This window comes from Siphateles boraxobius, unplaced genomic scaffold (assembly GCF_051911475.1).
Source record: "Siphateles boraxobius isolate OS27281-9 unplaced genomic scaffold, OSU_SipBor_1 80, whole genome shotgun sequence".
Classification (NCBI taxonomy): domain Eukaryota; kingdom Metazoa; phylum Chordata; class Actinopteri; order Cypriniformes; family Leuciscidae; genus Siphateles; species Siphateles boraxobius.
Genome location: NW_027509209.1, coordinates 580495 through 604031, shown reverse-complemented (window position 1 = coordinate 604031; position 23537 = coordinate 580495). Strand labels below are relative to the sequence as shown.

General features: G+C 40.6%; 1 protein-coding gene across 4 annotated transcripts in view; it reads right to left on the bottom strand.

Moving 5' to 3' along the window:
- The window catches only part of snx9b (sorting nexin 9b), a 33619-nt gene extending 10330 nt beyond the window's left edge, over window positions 1-23289 (bottom strand). For 2 of the 4 annotated variants that reach the window (XR_013200594.1, XM_077221304.1), the window contains exons 1-13: window positions 22980-23265; window positions 15542-15628; window positions 15340-15414; window positions 12533-12631; window positions 9558-9620; window positions 6679-6841; window positions 3772-3910; window positions 1558-1639; window positions 1250-1375; window positions 1057-1174; window positions 851-981; window positions 646-752; window positions 314-417 (exon numbers count right to left, since the gene is read on the bottom strand). Coding sequence is in view for 2 of the 4 variants with exons in the window: in XM_077221304.1 (XP_077077419.1) it covers window positions 314-417; window positions 646-752; window positions 851-981; window positions 1057-1174; window positions 1250-1375; window positions 1558-1639; window positions 3772-3910; window positions 6679-6841; window positions 9558-9620; window positions 12533-12631; window positions 15340-15414; window positions 15542-15628; window positions 22980-22991 (1306 nt within the window). In the remaining 2 variants the exon portion in view is untranslated. Of the gene's footprint in view, window positions 1-313; window positions 418-645; window positions 753-850; window positions 982-1056; window positions 1175-1249; window positions 1376-1557; window positions 1640-3771; window positions 3911-6678; window positions 6842-9557; window positions 9621-12532; window positions 12632-15339; window positions 15415-15541; window positions 15629-22979 lie in introns of all 4 variants that reach the window. The other 2 variants (XR_013200595.1, XM_077221305.1) reach the window with 2 other exon arrangements.
- Window positions 23290-23537: the final 248 nt, after the last annotated feature.

The window sequence follows — 23537 nt, the reverse complement described above, 5'->3', positions numbered from 1 at the left end:
ATGTAAACAATTCGATCATCGTCTCTTCATTTTCTGTGCTTTTTACTGGAAGCAAACAGCGTTGCACTAACGCACGCGCCGGCGCCCCCGTGTGGACAGGAGTGAGGATCGCCGGGGACCGACAGTATTGGTCGGGAAACTGCATGCACCGAAACGTGACATCCTTACCATACGGTTTGGGACGAATACATGTACCGTTAACACCCCTAATATAGACTAATTAAATCCATCCTTGCTGAATAAAAGTATTAATTACTTAAAGAAAAAAATCTTAATCTTTCATATACAGAGTGTCATAACGAGTGATACTCACGGCCTGTGCAGCGTTTCCAGTGTTCATTGCCTATGTTCAGCAAGTCTTTCACACCGTCGTCCATCGTCTTGGTGAAACGGTTGAACTGCTCACATTTCTGCTCTCTGATGGTAACAAGACAACATGGATGAACATCTCCATCAAGAGTTGCTCGTTATAAGCTGGAAGACAATCTCAGACCAGCACCAAATCAGCTTCTGGTTGATCATCTCAGCTTGAGTTGGTCAAACTTACAATACATCAAGCTAATAACCCTGTGGGAGCCGCTAGAAGCCATCTCCAGCTGGGTTTTCCATCAGGGAAGTGATCCTAAGGTGGGCTGTAAGACTTACACTTCGACCAGGTCGAGTTCTGGCAGTCCCTCGGGCTCTATTGTGGAGAAAACCATCACTCCGACAGTCTCGTCTTTTTCTGCCTTTCTCTTTCCCGTTTTCCAGTCCTGTAATACAGATGTGTAATAAAATACTGTAACAACAACGGCTTTGTCTCAAATCCGCCTAAGCAACAAATTTAGATGAAAGATGGAAACACTCTGACCTTCTCATCTTTGTATGAGAGAAAGAGCTGGAAGACGTCACTGCAGGAGACAACCGGATGCCGGCACATTCGCGACATCCAACCCTGAAGCCTCTCCATACGCATTTTTATAAACTCTTCCTCAAATCGACCTTAAAAGGGGTTAATCAACCTCATTTTAATTTCAATTTCTTTACAGGGAACAATATGTAACGAAAATTGCTCACCTGTCACCTGTTTATCAGGCAAGCAGGGGATTGGAATCGCCGACCCAAATTTATCCAAAAGCCTTTCATATAACCAATCGAAGTGCTTGTATCTGTGATTGACAGGCTTGTTTGTGGTCTGCAAAAGGATGGCATGAAACAACATCAGCTGGAATTAAGCTATTCATTTACACATGAATGTTTCTGTACTTACGGTAGGCGTGACTTGGTACTCAATGTAACTCTTGAGGCCGTACATTTTGGTGCCCTTTTTAGGGTCAGCGACAACACAGTCCAGCTGATAGTCTGGATACGCCCACACGGGCCCAACTTCTCCAATCTGAAATACAGTATATATACATATTCAGGTCAGATAAGTACTTTACAGAATACGATACAGTATATACAAGCCTTGATGAAGTCATGAATACCATCTTAGAACCATTTTAGTAGCAAGTTTAAAAAAAGCATTATCAATCAAAGAAACAGTAGCATAAATGGCACATTAAATGAGTGACTTACATAAATGGGCAACTTGGTTCCTTTGGCGGCTTGTTTGGACAGGAGGAACAGCTCAGGACCTGATTTGGAGAAGCCAGGGAATCTGCAGAGAGAAGATGCGGCTTACAAAGGACAAAGCTTGAAATGATCCAAAAATAAAATCGCTAAATTAATAAACCAGTTATGGGAATCCAGAAAGGATACAAGAAAACGGTGAAAAAGCACATCAACTGGAAAACATGTTATACAGTACGTACACTAGCAGTGAAAAGTGTTGGGAGTAACACATTACAACGCATTATGTAATCAGATTAATTTTTGATGTGTTGAGTAAGGCAACTCATTACTTTATAGATTTTACATATTAATATTTGAGTTTTTTTTAAAAGGACTGCATGTTACTTTACAGTTCAATTCATTTGCTTAAACATCTTTTAAACTACTTAATTAAAAATCTCTTCATAACGTAGTCACTTAGACATGCACTCATGCGTGTGCAGATACAGACCAAAAGTACAAAAGTAACAAAACGCATTACTTTTAACTAAGTAACAATTATTTACTTATTAGGTAGTACTGCAAAAACTTTCCAACACTGGTAGTCACAGACAGATATATTGTTCAGGTTGTATTATTGAATGAAATGTGTCTGTTTTGAGATTATCAGAATTGGGAGATAAACAGAAGTGTTACTTCCTCCTTGTGGTTCGTACACCTTTTCCAAGGTCAAATTCAAGCACTTTTCAAGCACTTTCAAGGTCCATTTTAAAGCCTTTTCCAGCACATTACACCACCATTAATTACATACCAATACATAGTCAAAATTATTATTTAGTGTTTTTATCACATTAAAAGAGATAATGCTATAAACAGGCAAAATTGTGTTTCGTAATAGCAGAAGGATCAGATATTTAAGCAAATCACAAGTTTTATTTTTCAAAATGTATCACTGTCTAAGATTCTGTTCTTACAGTTGGAACTGCTCCATCTTTCAGCACAAGCCGATGTGCGAATCCTGCATTGAACTCGTGAAGATTGTGAAAGCTTTCCTCCGTAACATGTGCAGCACAGAGAGCGAGATTTGGGTCATAATTATGAGGGACTGAGTTAAAAATACATTTTAACCATTGATCCCGAACTCCCGCGACCCTAGGAAGGCTGAACAAAGCGGACCTGCAATCCGGATGGAAATAACAGCGTTTCGACGGCATTGCGACAACAACAGCCTACTAACGTTATACCACAACCACTCTTCTCCAAAACAGCAATATAAAATGGCCTCGCCCCGCTTATTAAGTATTCTCGGAGGAGGGGTTTATGTAAATATTGGGGTTTACTGACGTCAGCATATCCTATGGAATGTCGTGTAGTCCAAAACCGGTCGTTTGCTGTAGTCCTTAGAAATTGATTTTTTTAAAAGCAAATATCTTCCTTTGCTTTGAACTTTGAGCGCTGTAACTTTGCAGATGTTGTTTATGCTCAAACAGCAACATTACACACTAGCTAAAGTTAGAAAAGTGAAATCGTGTTTTACCACCCATTTAAATATAGTTCAACTTTTGGCGCCGCGCTCTGTGGCGATTACATTTACATTTGTTCATTTATCTGATGCTTTTATCCAAAGCGACTTACAATTGCTATATATGTCAGAGGTCCCACGCCTCTGGAGCAACTAGTGGTTAAGTGTCTTGCTCACGGACACATTGGTGTCTCACAGTGGATTCGAACCCGGGTCTCTCACACCAAAGGCATGTGTCTTATCCACTGCGCCATCACCACCCCATCACCGATTACCTGCGCGGCCAATAAAAACGGGGCATCCCAACAAGCGCGGAAATCAAAATGAAAACTCCGCCTACTTTTGCTCTGGCCAGCGTAGCGCTAATCGCTCTGTATCTGAAGTGCTACATTTTATTTCTCCATTTAATAAACAAACTATTCAGTCAGATAGGTATTTGTTGTGAGAGAAATAATTACAATATCAAGCATTTTCAAACATTTTATCCAAAATGTAAGCACTTTTCAAACCTTGAAAACACATCAAAATTCAAGCATTTTCAAGGATTTCAAGTATGAATCCTGAATTAAATTCCAAATAAAATTATAAATGAAGAATGTACATTTTCTGTTTTCAATATTTGAATAAAACTTTAAATAAATATGTGTGCATCTTGCTTGCTTAATTATGCGTTTTATGTGACTCTTGGATGTGTGGTTCGCAATCATCTGACTTACTTATTGAGGGCAATTTTCATGGATGAACCATGAGCTCCGCCTCTGTTAATAGCGCCACCGTCTCCAGCCTCAGATTCATTATAGCCACCCGATGACTTCACATCATCCCAATCCTCGTCCCATTCATCGTCTTCTGCACCTATAAACAGTCATTAGACACACTTCAAACTAAAACGCACTGAGAACCAGGTGTAAGTAAGCCAAACCCAAGAGTCAGGACAAATCAGACATGCTAAATCACCTTTGACCAAGCTTCACATGTCTAGTAGTAGAAATGATGCCACAGCTGTAAATAATATTTAACAATATTATTGATCTGACTACTGACACTGTTGTATGAGAACTGAACCGAGTTGGATGAGGAAATTTTTTCCAGAACTGCTTTATAGATGAAATGAACTAATTTAATAATCGATGATCTTTACAACTGAATCAACACTGAACTGACTTCAGCTGAACCCCTGTTTATCACTGTAAAGCTGCTTTGAAACGATCTGTTTTGTATAAAGCGCTATGTAAATAAGGTGACGACTTAATTTGTGCAAAACCTAATTTATTCATTTTCACACAAAAACGTCATAAACTTTTTATATGATGGATATTCATTATCATAAGATTGAAAGTCTGGGTTTCTGACAACAGTAAAACAATACAATCTATACACTAAATTAATTTGAAAAGTTTCTAAGTCACTTTTAATATGACTATTTAACAACAACAAAAAAGTTTCAATATGTTAGTTAGCCACACTGGGGACTCTAGTTAAAGAATACACAAAATTCACAGCAAGGAAAACCCTTAAAAACAAACACTCTCATACACAACAGTTGAGCTCATGCATCTTGTTATTAAAGTCCTTACATGAATTTCATGATTTACCTGAGAGGTTCATAAGACATGGGTAGGGGTAAATGTCTTCAGAAAAGAAGGAAAAAATGATTTGTTATGATCAAATAAATATTTTAAGCTTGTTTTTCATAAACTATATCAGCTCTACATATTCTGAAGTGCACTAATGTGCATTTAAAACTATTAAACGGATTGTGCAAACACTGAGGGTAAAAATCAAACCATATTAAATTCCTAGAATTTTGTAAGTGGACAAATAATTCGGTGAGAGAGTCATCTTGCTTATGGTAATAAATCAGTTTTCATGGGAAAACCTCTCCAAAACAAATCTACACTCTGTTCTTGAAGAAACTTGCTTCTAGCTTCATTTTACAGCCTGGAAAAGTTGAATTTCAGCTCCTTATGAATTTTATCTTCCACAGATGACATCACTGGCAAACATGACAAAGTCATAAATGAAATCACAAAACCACGGCCACATTTTCCACAACTAGTGGTAAACAACTTTCATACTTTCAAATAAAACAATGCATACTGAATACTACATATTCCACAAAGCAACTTTTTGGTGTCGCATGAGCCTAAAGTAATATCTGCGATTTTTAATCCGTTTTGTGCCTCTTTATATGATCTAACTACCAAGAGCTAAGAAGGTTTTACACAAAACATTTTGTTCATCAGTGCATATTATACAACTTTAACATACTGTGCAGAATTTACTGTGTATTATTATGTTTATGTTCCATTAATGCATTCTTCCTCTCTTGTAAGTTCTTTTGCTAATAAAGAATAAGCCAAGAACATCCATGTAATGTAGCAAAACACAGCACTTTGGCTAGAGCGGTCCTGTTTCGTAATATGCTGGACTGAAACCCTTTAAAAAGGAATGTAACAACTCCCAGAGAGGAATAAACATTATGGTACGTATTGGTGCCTTGTGACTGTGGTGCTCAGTTTTCCATTTAGGATATAATCAACAGGACAAAATCATAGAAAGAGACAATGAAATCATTGCCAATTATTACTTAGAATATATAACATCCATTAAGACATATCTGTGAACCAGTTCAACTGATTCATTAACAAACCCATTCAAGCAAATGATTTGCTCATGATTCAGACTTCACTACAGCTCGTCCTTACAAGTTTTACTCGTCACAAGAGTGAAATTTTGGATAGATCATAACTAGAAAAATGTGAACCCTGAATATCACAGGCTAGCTGAACAGATCATATCATATTCCTTTGGAAACTTTGGACTTTTCCCCCTATTTTTGTCATATTCAGGTTGGAGCTGTGGCATAACAGTTAGAGCACACAGTCCGGGCATGTTGTTGAGTATTGGCAGTCTTGCAGGACACACAGGTTCAATTCTCACCTTAATATTATGTCCTCCTGTCTATAGGCTTCTGTCTCCAAAATCCCCCAAATACACAGGAAAAGAATCATAAGAATTCTACTTGTGTTCTAGTTTCAGTTGTTTAGACCAGTGGTAGGCCTAAGCAAACTTCAAGTACGACTTGATACAATTATCGTCTCCATGATGATGCAGAGATGCATTATTTACATATGCCAAATTCTAACATCACCAATTCCAAATTCTGACCTCGCCTGGCATGCACAATACAGCATTTTTAGTGTTTTGTGCGGATCCGTGTGAACGGGGATTGCTTTCACAATGTTGTCGCCTGTACACAACGTAATTTTTTCATTTTCAAAATGTTCATTTTTGTAGAACACTGTTGTTGTGTAACTGTACCCTAAACTCTTATCCACAAAATCACAAACGACTGGAGAGTCATGTAAATTCATTGGTTAAAAAGAGTTGGATCCCTGAAGAACATTTAGCTCTTATACTTCAGAAATCCTGAATTTTAATTATTCTTTGTTACATTTTATTACTCGTATGTCCCACAGATTTAAATTGATCGGAAAACAAATCTAGGGCTAGGAGGCTTTCAAATTTTGTTGTGGACCACAGGCCGCCTTGGAGTCAAAACGTTTGAGAACCAATAATTTAGACTGAACAATGAGACACGGGTTAGTTGGAGTTGTTACCTGGCCCCTGGTAAGCCTGCGGGTGCCCGTGTCCTCCAGAACTCCACGCATTGCCGCTGGTTTTCCCCGTCTCTGTTCCCTCAGGCTGAGATGGCCAGTTATTAGAAACCCCCCCAGAGGCGTTATTGTCAAACGCTGCCCATGGATCATTACCATTACTTGTCTGAAAGAAGGAAAAAGAACAACACTTTTACAATTCCTCAATTATCATAATTGGTAAAAAAACAAAACACATTAAATAGGAGCATTTTCACTAATGGCCTCAGACCAAAACTCTTCAATTCTTTCCCACAGCACAGCAGGAGTCTGTCACAAACATAAGGAAAAACAGTTTAGTGACTGTTCAGCTGGTTGAGGTCAGCCACACGCTCTTCTGACGCAGCCTCGGCTCACGGCCTCCGAGGAACTCTGCAAATTGTATTGCTGGGAATGCCTGTAATTTGCAGTCGATCGACTTGGTGTTCGGAGCCACACTGGGTTTGCAAACTTGAGTTGTGTAACCAGAGCAGCAGCTGGACACCACATCACGGCCGGACACTTACAAGCAATGGTGCTTTCGAAAACTTTTGGGGAAACCCGAGTGGATCTACAGCTCAATGAACGGGTGCGCAGGGAAACGGACCTCCACAACGAAAAGGTGAAGAAAAACAGGGAAATATTGAAAAGACTGATGGAGCTTCTTTCTTTTCTCGCTGAAAACACCACAGACTTACATTACCACCTGTCCACGAACAAAGTGTTTTGTGGGACGTCAGGCGACCTGATTAATGCCACTGCTGAAGTGATGGGAGAAGAGAGAAAAGGGAGATTAAAAAAAAGCACGCTGCGTCGCTGTAATGGTGGACGAGGCGTCTGACGCGAGTAATGCAGCGCAGCTCGCACTGGGTTCGGGTTATGTGACGGACACAGGTGAGGATACATAACTTTATTATTACGCAAGTCATCGGGAGGCTGGAGACGGTGGCGCTGTGAACAGAGGCGGAGCTCATGGTTCATCCATGAAAACTGCCCTCAATAAGTAAGTCAGATGATTGCGCCACACAGATTGGACACACATCCAAGAGTCACATAATACACAGTACTTTAGATTAATAGCTAAAATGAAACCTATGCTCTCATTTAGTGATTTGGAGACGATCATCCATGCTTTTATATCATCCATATGCTTTTATATCATCCAGACTAGACTATTGTAATGTGGTGTATTGAGGACTCTCTCAGTCATTGGCGAATCGATTGCAGCTGGTTCAAAACGCCGCTGCTAGACTATTGACCGGTATGAGAAAGAGGGACAGAATCACCCCGATTCTAACATCCTTTCAATGGCTACTTATCAGATTACGGATCAACTTCAAGGCCCTATTAATAATTTTAAAATGTTTAAATGGTCCCGCGCCCTCCTATCTGTCGGATCTTATTATTGCACCAGCAAGTAAAGAATCCGAGATCGGCAGATAAATGATAGCTCCAGGTACCGCGGTCCCGACGCGAGTAAACAGGTGATCGTGTCTTTTCGATAACCGGTTATTAGGTTAAAGAACAACTTGCCATCCGCTCTGTCCCCACTTTGCTCTCTTTTAAGACAGCTTTGAACAAGTATTTTTATAGCTTGGCGTTTGACTGACCCAGGAGAGAACTAAATATCAATTTAATGTCGATGCGTTTTGTATTCTCTGTGTTTGGTTTTATCGATGACTTTGTACAGAACTTTGGCCTGCACTTGAGGAAGTAGAAATGTACTTTATAAAAACTAAACTAAACTGAACTATGAGCCTGAAAAACCCTATTTGGGCAGCTATTTTCAGATGTCAGTCGATACAAGGACTTCTAAAGAAAGCCTACGAAATGGGAATATATGTACATAGATGGACATGTTGAATAGAAAGTGATGTTTACCTTCCAGATGGATGCTTTGACTAGTCAACACTGAACAATTGACTCTCGATGGACCTTTGGCTGGCCTTGATGACACAAAAGCCCAGAGCCACAGAGAAAGAAACCATAAGCTCTGCGTTTCCAAATCATCATCTGGCCGCCCACACACACACACATCATCCAGACCTCATTCATGCCATCATCCCGTCATAATCAATAACACATTTGAGGAACTCGAAGCACAACAAGTGATTTCTGACAATTGCATGTCAAATGAAAGCTGCAAATATCAGTTATTTTACCCGAGTCGACAACAGAAACGCATCAGCTCTGTCTGTTTGGCTTCTACTTATTTGCTCATGCAAAAACCACATCATGCATCGAGAATGAAGCACCATGCTGCAAAAGACTGGTTTAGAAAGCGTTTAGGTGTCTTTATGTGGATTGGATTCATGTGTGCCTGGAATTAGGAAATATTTGTTTTCCTCCTCATCTGTAAGTTGCTTTGGATAAAAGTGTCTGCTAATGTAAATGAAAAAAATGTATTTGCTTATTTGGGAAATGGGCATGTTTTGAGCTCATCAATACGGTTTATAATTTAGTTAGAGGCCAGTACAAGTGGCTCTAGATCATTTAAAAACTTGATATCAGAACAGCTTTTAGTTCAGTTCAACAAACACATGAAAAATTAAACCGTGACATAAACAGAAAATAATTAAAACATATTTCTGTAAGCAAATTCTGCAACATGAATCAGAAGCAGCTATCCAAATGACTAAATCATTGCATTTATGTTTTAAAAGCTGGCAAACTGTGATGTGACCATTTAGCTGAAACAGTGCTGATCAGTTTGATTGATGTGTGATTGGTAGTGAATTCAATGGGGTCTGATTCAATCTGAATACATTCAGACCCCAAGAACAGGGTGTTTATGTTTTGGTCTTGTTAGTGAGGGCTCCAGGATTGAACCTCTGAGTCCATCATGCCAAATTAATGTCGGGTACCTCATCTGGTGAGGTGGAAGAGAAGCCTGGGCCGACTGGGGTTTCCGGCGGAGCTACATCCACCTTAGGGGAAAGACGTGACATCATCATAAAGCGCCTGAAAGGGAAGGGTTACCCTGATATGACACTAAAGTCGAGATCTTCCCCATCAAACCACTGATTTACTCAACAGCAGAGGCACAGCCGAGACCTTCACGCATACACGGAAGGGTTTAAAGTAGATACAGTTTGAGATATATATATATATATATATTATTCATCGAATAGTTTTGAAAGCCCAGTACTGACTAATACACAATCATGCAACTTCACTATCAGAGTCCACTTGATTTATGACACATTTCAGACAAATGCTTGTATCATCAAAACTTAACCACAACTTAAGCAATTACTAATATATATATATATATATATATATACACCTTATACGTCTTACAACATACAGTATATCACTACTTGATGACCCACCCAATAAAACAAGTGTCTCTGACTACTAAAAGCTGACTACTAATTATGCCTACAGATCACAGCGACGTCTGTGGTTAACAATGCCACACATTTTACTATGACTTATAAATATCTTGCATTTCTGCTGGTTTCACATCTGTTATCAGTGATCATCGAGCACAGACTACAGACAGGTTAAAGTCAGTCCTATGACTTGTCAATCAGCTTCAGGCTTTGAGACACCATTAACAACTACAGTATTTATCATCAGGCGTGGTTTTACATGATCAGTTCTGATTAGTCATGATTATATATACGCTATACACTAAAAGGTACTAAAGGTATACACTTTACAAACTTTAGAAACTTAAAGACAACATGAACTCAACAGTGATCCTAAATATGGACTCAATATCTTTGTTTTCAAACTCTTTAATCAAAATATAATAACATTGTATGCCTCTGAGGCTGATGGTTAATATTTCACCAACTAAATGCTTACATTAACAAAGAAATGTGAAGTGTTTCCCTGACCTTAAGTGCACTTAATTGTTTTTAATGAGAACTTTTACTGTACTTAACTTAAATTCTTATATTTTTAAAACTGTACTTGAAAATAAAATATTATTGAAATAAAAGGCCACCCATTAAAGAGTAGCTTCATGATACACTTGCACTTTGTAATAATATCAAAACTTTTACAAGGGTGCAAAACTCCTAGTCACGAGGCTATGATATGTTGGGCAGTTCGCAAGCTTCTCTAAGTGTTCTAATACATTTCACCATAATCAAATCATGATATTATTTCCTGATGAATGTTTCTGAAATCAATCACTTTAAATGGAAGCTTAACCCCTTAGCTGTCACCCCCCTTTTGATAATTGACATTAAAATGCACTATACAAACTTAAATGGTTGTAATTCAAGAATGCTTTGGAATACAGACCTAAGTTTGGTCTTGTTTTAAAGAAAACAATCAGCAGATTATTACTGAAGTGAAAGCACTTAAATAAATTAAAGTATGAAAAAGTTATGGAAGTTATAATTTACAGTAAATTAATTTTTTTTAATATAAAATAAATATTTTACAAAATAATTTTTTACTATAAAATTACTATAAAATGAAAGCCATATATCTAACCAGGTTGTGTTAAAAATTTTAAGTTGATATCACAAAAATTGAAGTTCCCATGAGATTTTGTTTAGGCATAGTACCAAAAATAGCCACCGGGTGCCATTGCATTCCATTGAATTTAATTGTATGCAATCTGCTGTAACAAATTCATAAATTTCTATCCAAATATCACTTCTGTCACTAAAAATGGAACCTTGAGACTCAGACCTTTCTGACAATATGTTTTTGTCAATATTAGAAAAGGTTTTGATAATAAATGATGAAAGATGATGCCCAAAAGGGGAGGGGCCTAATAAAAAAATACCGTTTCTATGGTAACGCAACATCCAATTTCAAAACCGTTCGTAAGTTCGTGAGCTTTCAAATGATACCTAATTTATGATAACTACTAAAATATGTGATATAATAATAATAAAAAAATTATTTATATATATATATATATAATATATATTATACTTTTTAGAGGACTTCTTACTTTACTTTTTAAAATATAATTTTATCTTTTTTTATTGATAAATACTAGATTTTGTTTTATTATAAACTTTTAGCATTAAAAACCAAAGTTTCAATTATTAAAAGTGTGTGCGTCGACTTTTTGTGACAAAGGTCCGAAACTCCTGTAATGACGTCGATTTTTTGAGGCGCACTCGTCATAAATTCATATATTACTGTTCAAACATAATTTGTAAGAAAAAAACAGCGCTAAAATATCTATTTAGGAGTCTTAGACCTTTCCAACGATATATAGTTTGTCATAATTAGATTAGGATTTAATAGTAATATAGCGAAGTAAAGTTAGATATCCCGTATACGAGATCGTGACAGTTAAGGAGCTGTTTCATGTTGTCTTTAATTACTGCTAAAAACTATACAAACTGAGCCAGTGGAGACCAAATATGTGCAACTGAAAGCGATAGTTGTCAAACAGCTTCCCACTCAAAACCCTGCTGATCAAATCATGGTTCCTCGGAAAAACAAAGCAGCATATGAAAGGACTGCACCCACTCCATGAAATCCTCAGTCTCAGCACTGAAAGCCAAACCCACGGTACCTCAACCAGTCCAAACACTTCATCTTGTACTTTAATTAAAAATCATCATCTTCCTCTACATTTGGCCCCTCGCTGATCCTCTGATTAAGCAACACAGGATGTTTATCCTCAGTCTTAGAGTTTGCTTGCACACACAGTTTTCATTCTGAGTAACACATTTTATGCTTCGGCACTGGAATCTCCCTTCCTGCTCACTTCCTCTCAGGATGTCAAACAGCGGGAGAAATGCACGAGAAGGAACGTTACACAGAAAATGAACAGAACAGCGCATTTTGGACACGATCAACAGACTCACTCAAACATTCACATGGGAAATTACCCATCATGCTCATTGTGGCTCACCGGTGCAGTGCTGGCTGGCGTCGGCACATGGCTGTCGAAAAACGAGAGATCGAGGGCGGCTGCATTTCCTCCAGAGGTGAAAGGTTGAGCTGGGTTAAGCTAGAAGAACATGAAGAGTCAAATAACAGAATTAAAGAAGTGTCTTGGTGCACCAATTCTGACTTTGTTCATGCTTTGTGTTATTTGAGACTGAATGGAAGTCCTGTCAAATATTTTATAGTATAATAGTATAGATAATAATTATTATAATTTTAGTTTCTAATAATAGTTTGTATTATAATATAATTAAGGATAAATTATAATAATGATTATTATTAAATATTTTACTTTTCTTTGACCCCTGAAATTTCCTCCCCAAAGAACATTTTATCTGGTAAGCAATGTTTAGGATATAATATCTCTGGATTTTGATTGCTGATACCATATGAATCGGTCGATGCATAGTCCAAATAGTGGAAAAGTCTTCTCAAGGTACAAATATTTTCATAAATGGCTGCTGAAGTTGGAGAAAAAGTGAAACATTTCGAGACACAGGTGTTACTGAGACCCTAGATGTATCCATTAAAAGGCCAAGGATAAACTAAATGTTTCTTGATCTTCAAACATCAGCCTTGATTGACTGTCAATTTTATGAGTCCCTATCATGTGAAAAATCTGAGATTAACATTTTACCTGAATGTGGTAAAATATTTAGAAAATCTTGAAAAGTGGCTTGCCCCTTGACTTGATATGAAATCTTGGTCTAGGTCAAGGCGCTCTACTTGACCTACTTTCTCCCTCTACTTTACATTTATAAAAGTAACAACCCATTTTACTTCAGTAAACTTCAGAAAAACACCTTTGGGTGCCCAAAGAATGTGAATTTGGAGAAGTGTGAACATGTGGTCATTTGTTTGGCTCTGAGAAAAGAGAAATGAAGGAAGCGTGTGTGTGTGTACGATAGTGCAGCTGTGAGTTGAGGTCAGGAGGGAAATCTAAATGTATGTCTGTGGCAGAATCACTTCACAGCCTATTTATACAGAGTAAACTGTTTACCGCGTCTCCACGTGCATTACTGCCTCAGGATGCCTTTATAATGTGATTTTTTTCAGCTACACAGAATGACGTACCTTGACACAAAGATCCCGCTGCACTGAACGCTTAGATTTCCGAATGTTTTTATTTCCTAGCATAATATTCAATAAATGAAATTAGTGGAACTCCTATTTCAAATGTGAATGTTACATTTCCACACTAGTAAAACTAGCACATTCATTCAGCCTTAAAGGGCAAGTTCACACTAAAATCAAAATTAAGTCATTATTTACTCACCCTGGTGTTGTTCTAATCATTTCTAATCACGTTCTATGCCTTCTTAATTTAATGGACCACAAAAGGAGGAATTAAAAAAAATGAATAGGGACCAGCTTTTTTATAAAGATGGAATAGTATCACAGAATGATCCCATGCGACGTGTCGTTTATCCCAAGTTGTTTGGGATACAAGACAAGAAGGTACTTGAATTGTATTTCATGTTGCATTTTTGTTAACCATGATTTCTTACAACTTTTTCTGGGCAACAAGGAGTGAAATTGCGGCGCTAACAAAGTCACATGTCGCACAGCCTAGAGCCGAACACCAATGGCCAAGGTCAGGATTTTCGTTCAATAATAGATTAAATTTCATATCGTACATCCCCAGAAATCTTGGGATATACAACACGCCGCATGGGATCATTCTGTGATACTTTTGTGTCTTTTTTAAAAAGCTTGATGCTGGTCGCTATTCACTGCCATTATGGGGACAAGTGTGAGCGGGACATTGTTTTTTATTCTCCTTTTGTGGTCCATGAAAGAAAGAAGGGTAAATGGGATTAAAACAACACGAGAGTGAGTAGTTTATGATTTAATTTTCATTTTAGGGTGAACCCGTTAAGCCTGGAATTGAACGCTATACTAACACACTTTTACTCTGTCTGGCCACAGGAACAGAAACACTTCCTGTTGATCAAACACGTCACATTCCAGCAGCGATAGTTTCTCTGTCCTTTTGGTCATAAAACATTGCAATGTGTGGATTAGTCCATGAGAAAGACAATCATAATAAAATTGTATTATATACTTTATCATACATAGTGAAAGCCTAATACATTGTCCAGACAATTAATTGGCTAAAATTTTTAATATAAGTTGATAAAGAGAAACCTGAACTTTGAAATTATAACAACAACAATTTTCAATTTTTTTTGTTGGTTTTAGTATTTCTTGTGTAAAATAAATGTTCTCTTATCTTATTACAGCCCTTACCATCAGAAAGACTTTAAAAATGTTTTTAAAAGAAGTCTCCTGTGATCATCAAGGCTGCGTTTATCATAAATACAGAAAAAAGAAAAAACTGAGATATAACCACAATAAAAAAAATTTACTTTTTTAATACATGGTAATTTGTAATTTATTCCTGTGATAGCATAGATACATTTTAGCATCCTTACTCTAGTCTTTAGTGTCACATGATCCTTCAGAAATAATTTGAATATGCGGATTTGCTGCTCAAGACACATTTCTTATTATTATCAATGTTGGAAAACAGTTGTGCTGCTTAATATTTTTTTATGAAAACAGTGATCATTTTTTTCTGGGATCCTTTGATAAATAGAAACTTCAAACAAACAGCATTTATTTGAATTAGAAATCTCTTGTAAATGTCACTTTTGATCTTATTTAATGCCTCCTTGCTGAATAAAACTTAATTTCTTTCCAAAACGGACCAAACTTTCCACGAGTCGTGCATTTACACATGAGAAAGCCTCCTGGATGAACAGTGCTTACCTCTAAATAGTCCTCTGGTACTAATCCGACATCTCCTCTAGAGTTCCTTGCCTCGATCCATCCTCCTCCAATGTTCTGGGAACAGAAGGGAACGGATCAGCTTTACGGAGAAGCTTCTGATCCACACATTCACATGCAACATCTCAGAGCAGATATGGACAGCCGAGTGTTATGAAACATTATGTAAGTGAAATAAACTCACCTGATTGGTTATTGTGATAGTCTCACCCTCTCGGACCGACAGCTCGTTATTCCCAGGCTCTGCCGAGAAATCATATAAAACCTGTGCCTGTGTGGAGGTAGAAGAACAGAAAAAGTAAAGCACATGCATATACAGACACCAAATGTGTTAGGAGGACATGCAAGCAATCATTAATGGAGAACCAGCTAGACTTGTTCGGTTGGATGTTTTAGGACCATATTAAAAACACAGGACCTCAGCATTAACCATTAATGTTTAACTCACACTGTTTCTGGAACCAAATGAACGATCATTGCAAATTATGAGTGAATGAAATGAAAACTGTCAAGAAATCTATGATCCATTTAGTACAAATTCATAAATATAAATTTTAATTATAAATTATATATAATTCAAAGAATGTCCTAAAATTGTCCTTATTTTAGGGCAATTGCATTCTGATTTTCAAGACAATCAATCATAGTTTCCACACAATCTAAATGTATGCAATGCCAAAAACACTCTTTCATCACTGTAATGGAAAAAGAATGTAATAAAAAAATAACATTTGACTTAAATTTGAAGTGATTATTATACATCACTGAAGTATTTGTTATGCTGAATTTAATTCATGCTGAGTTTAAATGCTGAGCTCCTGTTGTGTCCCCAGGCTTTACCGCTGCACTACTGCTCCTGTTGTGTCCCCAGTCTTTACCCCTGCACTACTGCTCCTGTTGTGTCCCCAGTCTTTACCCCTGCACTACTGCTCCTGTTGTGTCCCCAGGCTTTACCCCTGCACTACTGCTCCTGTTGTGTCCCCAGGCTTTACCCCTGCACTACTGCTCCTGTTGTGTCCCCAGGCTTTACCCCTGCACTACTGCTCCTGTTGTGTCCCCAGTCTTTACCCCTGCACTACTGCTCCTGTTGTGTCCCCAGGCTTTACCCCTGCACTACTGCTCCTGTTGTGTCCACAGGCTTTACCTCTGCACTACTGGTCCTGTTGTGTCCCCAGGCTTTACCCCTGCACTACTGCTCCTGTTGTGTCCCCAGTCTTTACCCCTGCACTACTGGTCCTGTTGTGTCCCCAGTCTTTACCCTGCACTACTGGTCCTGTTGTGTCCCCAGGCTTTACCCTGCACTACTGCTCCTGTTGTGTCCACAGGCTTTACCCCTGCACTACTGCTTCTGTTGTGTCCCCAGGCTTTACCCTGCACTACTGCTCCTGTTGTGTCCACAGGCTTTACCCCTGCACTACTGCTCCTGTTGTGTCCACAGGCTTTACCCCTGCACTACTGCTCCTGTTGTGTCCCCAGGCTTTACCCTGCACTACTGGTCCTGTTGTGTCCCCAGGCTTTACCCTGCACTACTGCTCCTGTTGTGTCCACAGGCTTTACCCCTGCACTACTGCTCCTGTTGTGTCCCCAGGCTTTACCCTGCACTACTGCTCCTGTTGTGTCCCCAGGCTTTACCCTGCACTACTGCTCCTGTTGTGTCCACAGGCTTTACCCCTGCACTACTGCTCCTGTTGTGTCCCCAGGCTTTACCCTGCACTACTGCTCCTGTTGTGTCCCCAGTCTTTACCCCTGCACTACTGCTCCTGTTGTGTCCCCAGTCTTTACCCCTGCACTACTGCTCCTGTTGTGTCCCCAGGCTTTACCTCTGCACTACTGCTCCTGTTGTGTCCCCAGGCTTTACCCCTGCACTACTGCTCCTGTTGTGTCCCCAGTCTTTACCCCTTCACTACTGCTCCTGTTGTGTCCACAGGCTTTACCCCTGCACTACTGCTCCTGTTGTGTCCCCAGTCTTTACCCCTGCACTACTGCTCCTGTTGTGTCCCCAGGCTTTACCTCTGCACTACTGCTCCTGTTGTGTCCCCAGGCTTTACCCCTGCACTACTGCTCCTGTTGTGTCCCCAGGCTTTACCCTGCACTACTGCTCCTGTTGTGTCCCCAGTCTTTACCCCTGCACTACTGCTCCTGTTGTGTCCCCAGTCTTTACCCCTGCACTACTGCTCCTGTTGTGTCCCCAGGCTTTACCCCTGCACTACTGCTCCTGTTGTGTCCCCAGTCTTTACCCCTGCACTACTGCTCCTGTTGTGTCCCCAGGCTTTACCTCTTCACTACTGCTCCTGTTGTGTCCCCAGTCTTTACCCCTGCACTACTGCTCCTGTTGTGTCCACACGCTTTACCCCTGCACTACTGCTCCTGTTGTGTCCACAGGCTTTACCCCTGCACTACTGCTCCTGTTGTGTCCACAGGCTTTACCCCTGCACTACTGCTCCTGTTGTATCCACAGGCTTTACCCCTGCACTACTGCTCCTGTTGTGTCCCCAGTCTTTACCCCTGCACTACTGCTCCTGTTGTGTCCCCAGGCTTTACCTCTGCACTACTGCTCCTGTTGTGTCCCCAGTCTTTACCCCTGCACTACTGCTCCTGTTGTGTCCCCAGTCTTTACCCCTGCACTACTGCTCCTGTTGTGTCCACACGCTTTACCCCTGCACTACTGCTCCTGTTGTGTCCCCAGTCTTTACCCCTGCACTACTGCTCCTGTTGTGTCCCCAGTCTTTACCCCTGCACTACTGCTCCTGTTGTGTCCCCAGTCTTTACCCCTGCACTACTGCTCCTGTTGTGTCCACACGCTTTACCCCTGCACTACTGCTCCTGTTGTGTCCCCAGGCTTTACCCCTGCACTACTGCTCCTGTTGTGTCCCCAGGCTTTACCTCTGCACTACTGCTCCTGTTGTGTCCCCAGTCTTTACCCCTGCACTACTGCTCCTGTTGTGTCCCCAGTCTTTACCCCTTCACTACTGCTCCTGTTGTGTCCACAGGCTTTACCCCTGCACTACTGCTCCTGTTGTGTCCCCAGTCTTTACCCCTGCACTACTGCTCCTGTTGTGTCCCCAGGCTTTACCTCTGCACTACTGCTCCTGTTGTGTCCCCAGGCTTTACCCCTGCACTACTGCTCCTGTTGTGTCCCCAGGCTTTACCCTGCACTAGTGCTCCTGTTGTGTCCCCAGTCTTTACCCCTGCACTACTGCTCCTGTTGTGTCCCCAGTCTTTACCCCTGCACTACTGCTCCTGTTGTGTCCCCAGTCTTTACCCCTTCACTACTGCTCCTGTTGTGTCCCCAGTCTTTACCCCTGCACTACTGCTCCTGTTGTGTCCACAGGCTTTACCCCTGCACTACTGCTCCTGTTGTGTCCCCAGTCTTTACCCCTGCACTACTGCTCCTGTTGTGTCCCCAGGCTTTACCTCTGCACTACTGCTCCTGTTGTGTCCCCAGGCTTTACCCCTGCACTACTGCTCCTGTTGTGTCCCCAGGCTTTACCCTGCACTACTGCTCCTGTTGTGTCCCCAGTCTTTACCCCTGCACTACTGCTCCTGTTGTGTCCCCAGTCTTTACCCCTGCACTACTGCTCCTGTTGTGTCCCCAGTCTTTACCCCTTCACTACTGCTCCTGTTGTGTCCCCAGTCTTTACCCCTGCACTACTGCTCCTGTTGTGTCCACAGGCTTTACCCCTGCACTACTGCTCCTGTTGTGTCCACACGCTTTACCCCTGCACTACTGCTCCTGTTGTGTCCCCAGGCTTTACCCCTGCACTACTGCTCCTGTTGTGTCCACAGTCTTTACCCCTGCACTACTGCTCCTGTTGTGTCCCCAGTCTTTACCCCTGCACTACTGCTCCTGTTGTGTCCCCAGGCTTTACCTCTGCACTACTGCTCCTGTTGTGTCTCCAGTCTTTACCCCTGCACTACTGCTCCTGTTGTGTCCCCAGTCTTTACCCCTTCACTACTGCTCCTGTTGTGTCCACAGGCTTTACCCCTGCACTACTGCTCCTGTTGTGTCCCCAGTCTTTACCCCTGCACTACTGCTCCTGTTGTGTCCCCAGGCTTTACCTCTGCACTACTGCTCCTGTTGTGTCTCCAGGCTTTACCCCTGCACTACTGCTCCTGTTGTGTCCCCAGGCTTTACCCCTGCACTACTGCTCCTGTTGTGTCCCCAGTCTTTACCCCTGCACTACTGCTCCTGTTGTGTCCCCAGTCTTTACCCCTGCACTACTGCTCCTGTTGTGTCCACACGCTTTACCCCTGCACTACTGCTCCTGTTGTGTCCACACGCTTTACCCCTGCACTACTGCTCCTGTTGTGTCCCCAGTCTTTACCCCTGCACTACTGCTCATGTTGTGTCCCCAGTCTTTACCCCTGCACTACTGCTCCTGTTGTGTCCCCAGTCTTTACCCCTGCACTACTGCTCCTGTTGTGTCCCCAGTCTTTACCCCTTCACTACTGCTCCTGTTGTGTCCACAGGCTTTACCCCTGCACTACTGCTCCTGTTGTGTCCCCAGTCTTTACCCCTGCACTACTGCTCCTGTTGTGTCCCCAGGCTTTACCTCTGCACTACTGCTCCTGTTGTGTCCCCAGGCTTTACCCCTGCACTACTGCTCCTGTTGTGTCCCCAGTCTTTACCCCTGCACTACTGCTCCTGTTGTGTCCACAGGCTTTACCCCTGCACTACCGCTCCTGTTGTGTCCCCAGTCTTTACCCCTGCACTACTGCTCCTGTTGTGTCCCCAGTCTTTACCCCTGCACTACTGCTCCTGTTGTGTCCCCAGTCTTTACCCCTGCACTACTGCTCCTGTTGTGTCCCCAGGCTTTATCCTGCACTACTGCTCCTGTTGTGTCCCCAGTCTTTACCCCTGCACTACTGCTCCTGTTGTGTCCCCAGTCTTTACCCCTGCACTACTGCTCCTGTTGTGTCCCCAGTCTTTACCCCTGCACTACTGCTCCTGTTGTGTCCCCAGGCTTTATCCTGCACTACTGCTCCTGTTGTGTCCCCAGTCTTTACCCCTGCACTACTGCTCCTGTTGTGTCCCCAGTCTTTACCCCTGCACTACTGCTCCTGTTGTGTCCCCAGGCTTTACCCCTGCACTACTGCTCCTGTTGTGTCCACAGGCTTTACCCCTGCACTACTGCTCCTGTTGTGTCCCCAGTCTTTACCCCTGCACTACTGCTTCTGTTGTGTCCACACGCTTTACCCCTGCACTACTGCTCCTGTTGTGTCCACACGCTTTACCCCTGCACTACTGCTCCTGTTATGTCCCCAGTCTTTACCCCTGCACTACTGCTCCCGTTGTGTCCACAGGCTTTACCCCTGCACTACTGCTCCTGTTGTGTCCACACGCTTTACCCCTGCACTACTGCTCCATGAGCATCTCATCTCACTGTCTGACCCAACCAGTTGTCGCTGGGTGAAGTTAGTGTAAATAGCCTCTGCCAACAAGTCAGGCAAAATAATATATCCCATATTTTCTTTCGGTTTCTTTTGGTGTGAACTTGAACATTTTGTCATAAGATGTACAACACTGAAACCCATTCTTTCCTTGTACAAGCAGACTCACAAAGTGTTAGATAGAAAACCCAACACTTACCACCACTGTAATATTTTGGGAAAATATGAAATCCTTAGTTGGGAAAATTTAATGAAATACAGTGACATCTGTCTGGTATTTCAGATAGTAAATGGAAAAGCTCCCCCATCGCTCGGCACTTTTATTAAGCAAAAAAATGACACCAACAGAACTACTAGATCAGCTCAAAGATGGGACTGTGTAATCCCTGTGTAAATCATGTTTTCTGTAAGAGCTTCTCAATTACGGAACACCATACCAACTGAAATAAGAACCTGTAACACCCGCCATACTTTCACACAAAGTCTTAAGGCCTGGCTATTGAAAAGTCAAACATGTGAACATTTCTAAACTAAATACTATAATGCACATTTTATTTATAATGATTGTTGCTATTTAACTGCTGCAGACGTGTCCCATGTCCTCTGCCCGCTTTGCACAGCTCAGTAAGACCAACATAATGATTGATGTGTTTTATTTTATGTATACTGCTTATTGTTGTCCTGTATGTTTGCATGTAAAGTGAGCTGTGTGTTGTTGCTTTGAGTTATTTGCATGGCTGGCTGTGTCTAAATGGTGTCTACAGTAACTGCAATGATGTTTTTAATGTTTTGTTTGGTTTTATGTTGTAAAAATTGTTTTATTTGTTATTTTTATAGTGTCTTGATGTACTTTCTGTATATTCTATCATTTTCAAGGTTTCAAAAACATCTTGCCGAAGGACTGCAGTTGAAAATTAGCCAGTAGGCTAACACTGGCACATTTACAGTAACGTTGATTAATGTGTGCTGTCCTTATAAATAAATAAAAAAGAAATAAGATTCATCCATAAGGTAATGAACTGCAGAACAGAATTATATAGGCCTAGAGCATGTTTTTGTGATAAAACTAAGCATTCAAATGATCACAAAACAGAATCATTCCACCACACATAGAGGGGAAAAACACTTTCTACAAAGCTCCCGTTATTCTAACACACACAGAGCCAACACAGAAACACACACATCCTGAAGCTATAACAGCAAACAGTGAGTCTGTATTACAGGGTCTCTCTCTGTAGGGATTCACAAGCTCACAGAGAGTCTGTGTGTGAGAGACACTTCACTTCTGATGCAAATCAAATGCATCTCTTAAATAAAGCTATAAGGCGGCCAGTGATGATGGACCACTAATGATGTCAATTGTCAAATGTCCATGGCCATTATCACAACAAGTCTTCAAGAAGAAAACTAAGTGATGATAAATAGAAATTATGATGTGCAAGACAAAAGGAGGAAGTAACATGAGGAATAGGGATCAAATAACATCGAAATTCATAAAGGCGGGATTGATAAATCAGCAGAAGTGTGTCTGAATCCCTCCGTCATTAGAAACATCCTCATATAGACAGTAAATTAAGGGCTAAATTAAGGTGATTATATTACAACTAAAAGAAAAGGTGAAACTAAAAGATAAAGCTATGAAAAACTGGAACAATGTCAAACCCTCACAATTTAGGGTAAAAACAGCTCATGCAGAATGCAGTAATATGATTTAGGTAACAAACAGTTGAATAATAAAGACAATCCTGCATTTAAGACACATTTGACATTTTGACTTTTTAGGGTATATATATATATATATATATATATAGCCTAACGTATATATACATTCCATGGAGAGTTTACACTTATATAGATAACCAGTTAGTGTGTTGGTTATGATTAACTAATCTTGGTGAATGATTTACATTTTACCTACATATCCCAGCATGCATCACAAATGACGTCATTACCCCACTAAAAATGTCACAAGACTCTTAATGATCCATATTTTCCAACGTTCACCAGAAAGCCCATAAACGCCGTTAAAATAACAAAAAGAGGACATTTTGAGATCATTTCGGAGTGTTGAACTGGTCGGTTATGATGTTTGAGACAGTTCTAAACAGTTAAAGAGTAAATTTATCGGCGTGTGTTTGGAAATACTTTGCCAGTTCAAGCCCAGTGTGAACTTAACGCAACAGACAGATCAGCCACAAACTTTACCAAAAACACGTCAAACAAGTCCTTACCTTCGACTCCATTATACAAACATTAACCAGTCATCACATAAACCTGTAGTTTAATGGCGATAAACTCTCTTCTTCTTCTTCATCCAGACATTTCTCTTCTGCCAGAAACGATCCTTCTCAAACTAGTTTATTTACATCGCCAATAACACTTAATCCTCTTGTTCGACTTTAACCGAGTGAAATGGGTCGGTAATGTGTGTGTAGATCCAGCAGTCTTGAGCTGTTCAACTTCACTGCAGCGGAGTGTGTGTCACACACACATAAAACCCTAAACCGGAAACTGATCGAGCCCCCTAAAAAAAGCCACTGTTGCTGTAAATGCGTGTTTAGGGGCAAAAAAGTGTTATTAAAAATAGTAGTAAAAATAATATTTACATATTATCTATAATACATACAACACACCAAATATTTCATGTTATGGTTATCATATAAAATATACTATATTCACTTTATATATCGTTCATAGGTTAACTTCATATAATGTCTAGTCTAAGAATGTTAAACTAACATTAAACACGTGCTAATGTTAAATAAACAACATAAATACATAAAACAAAG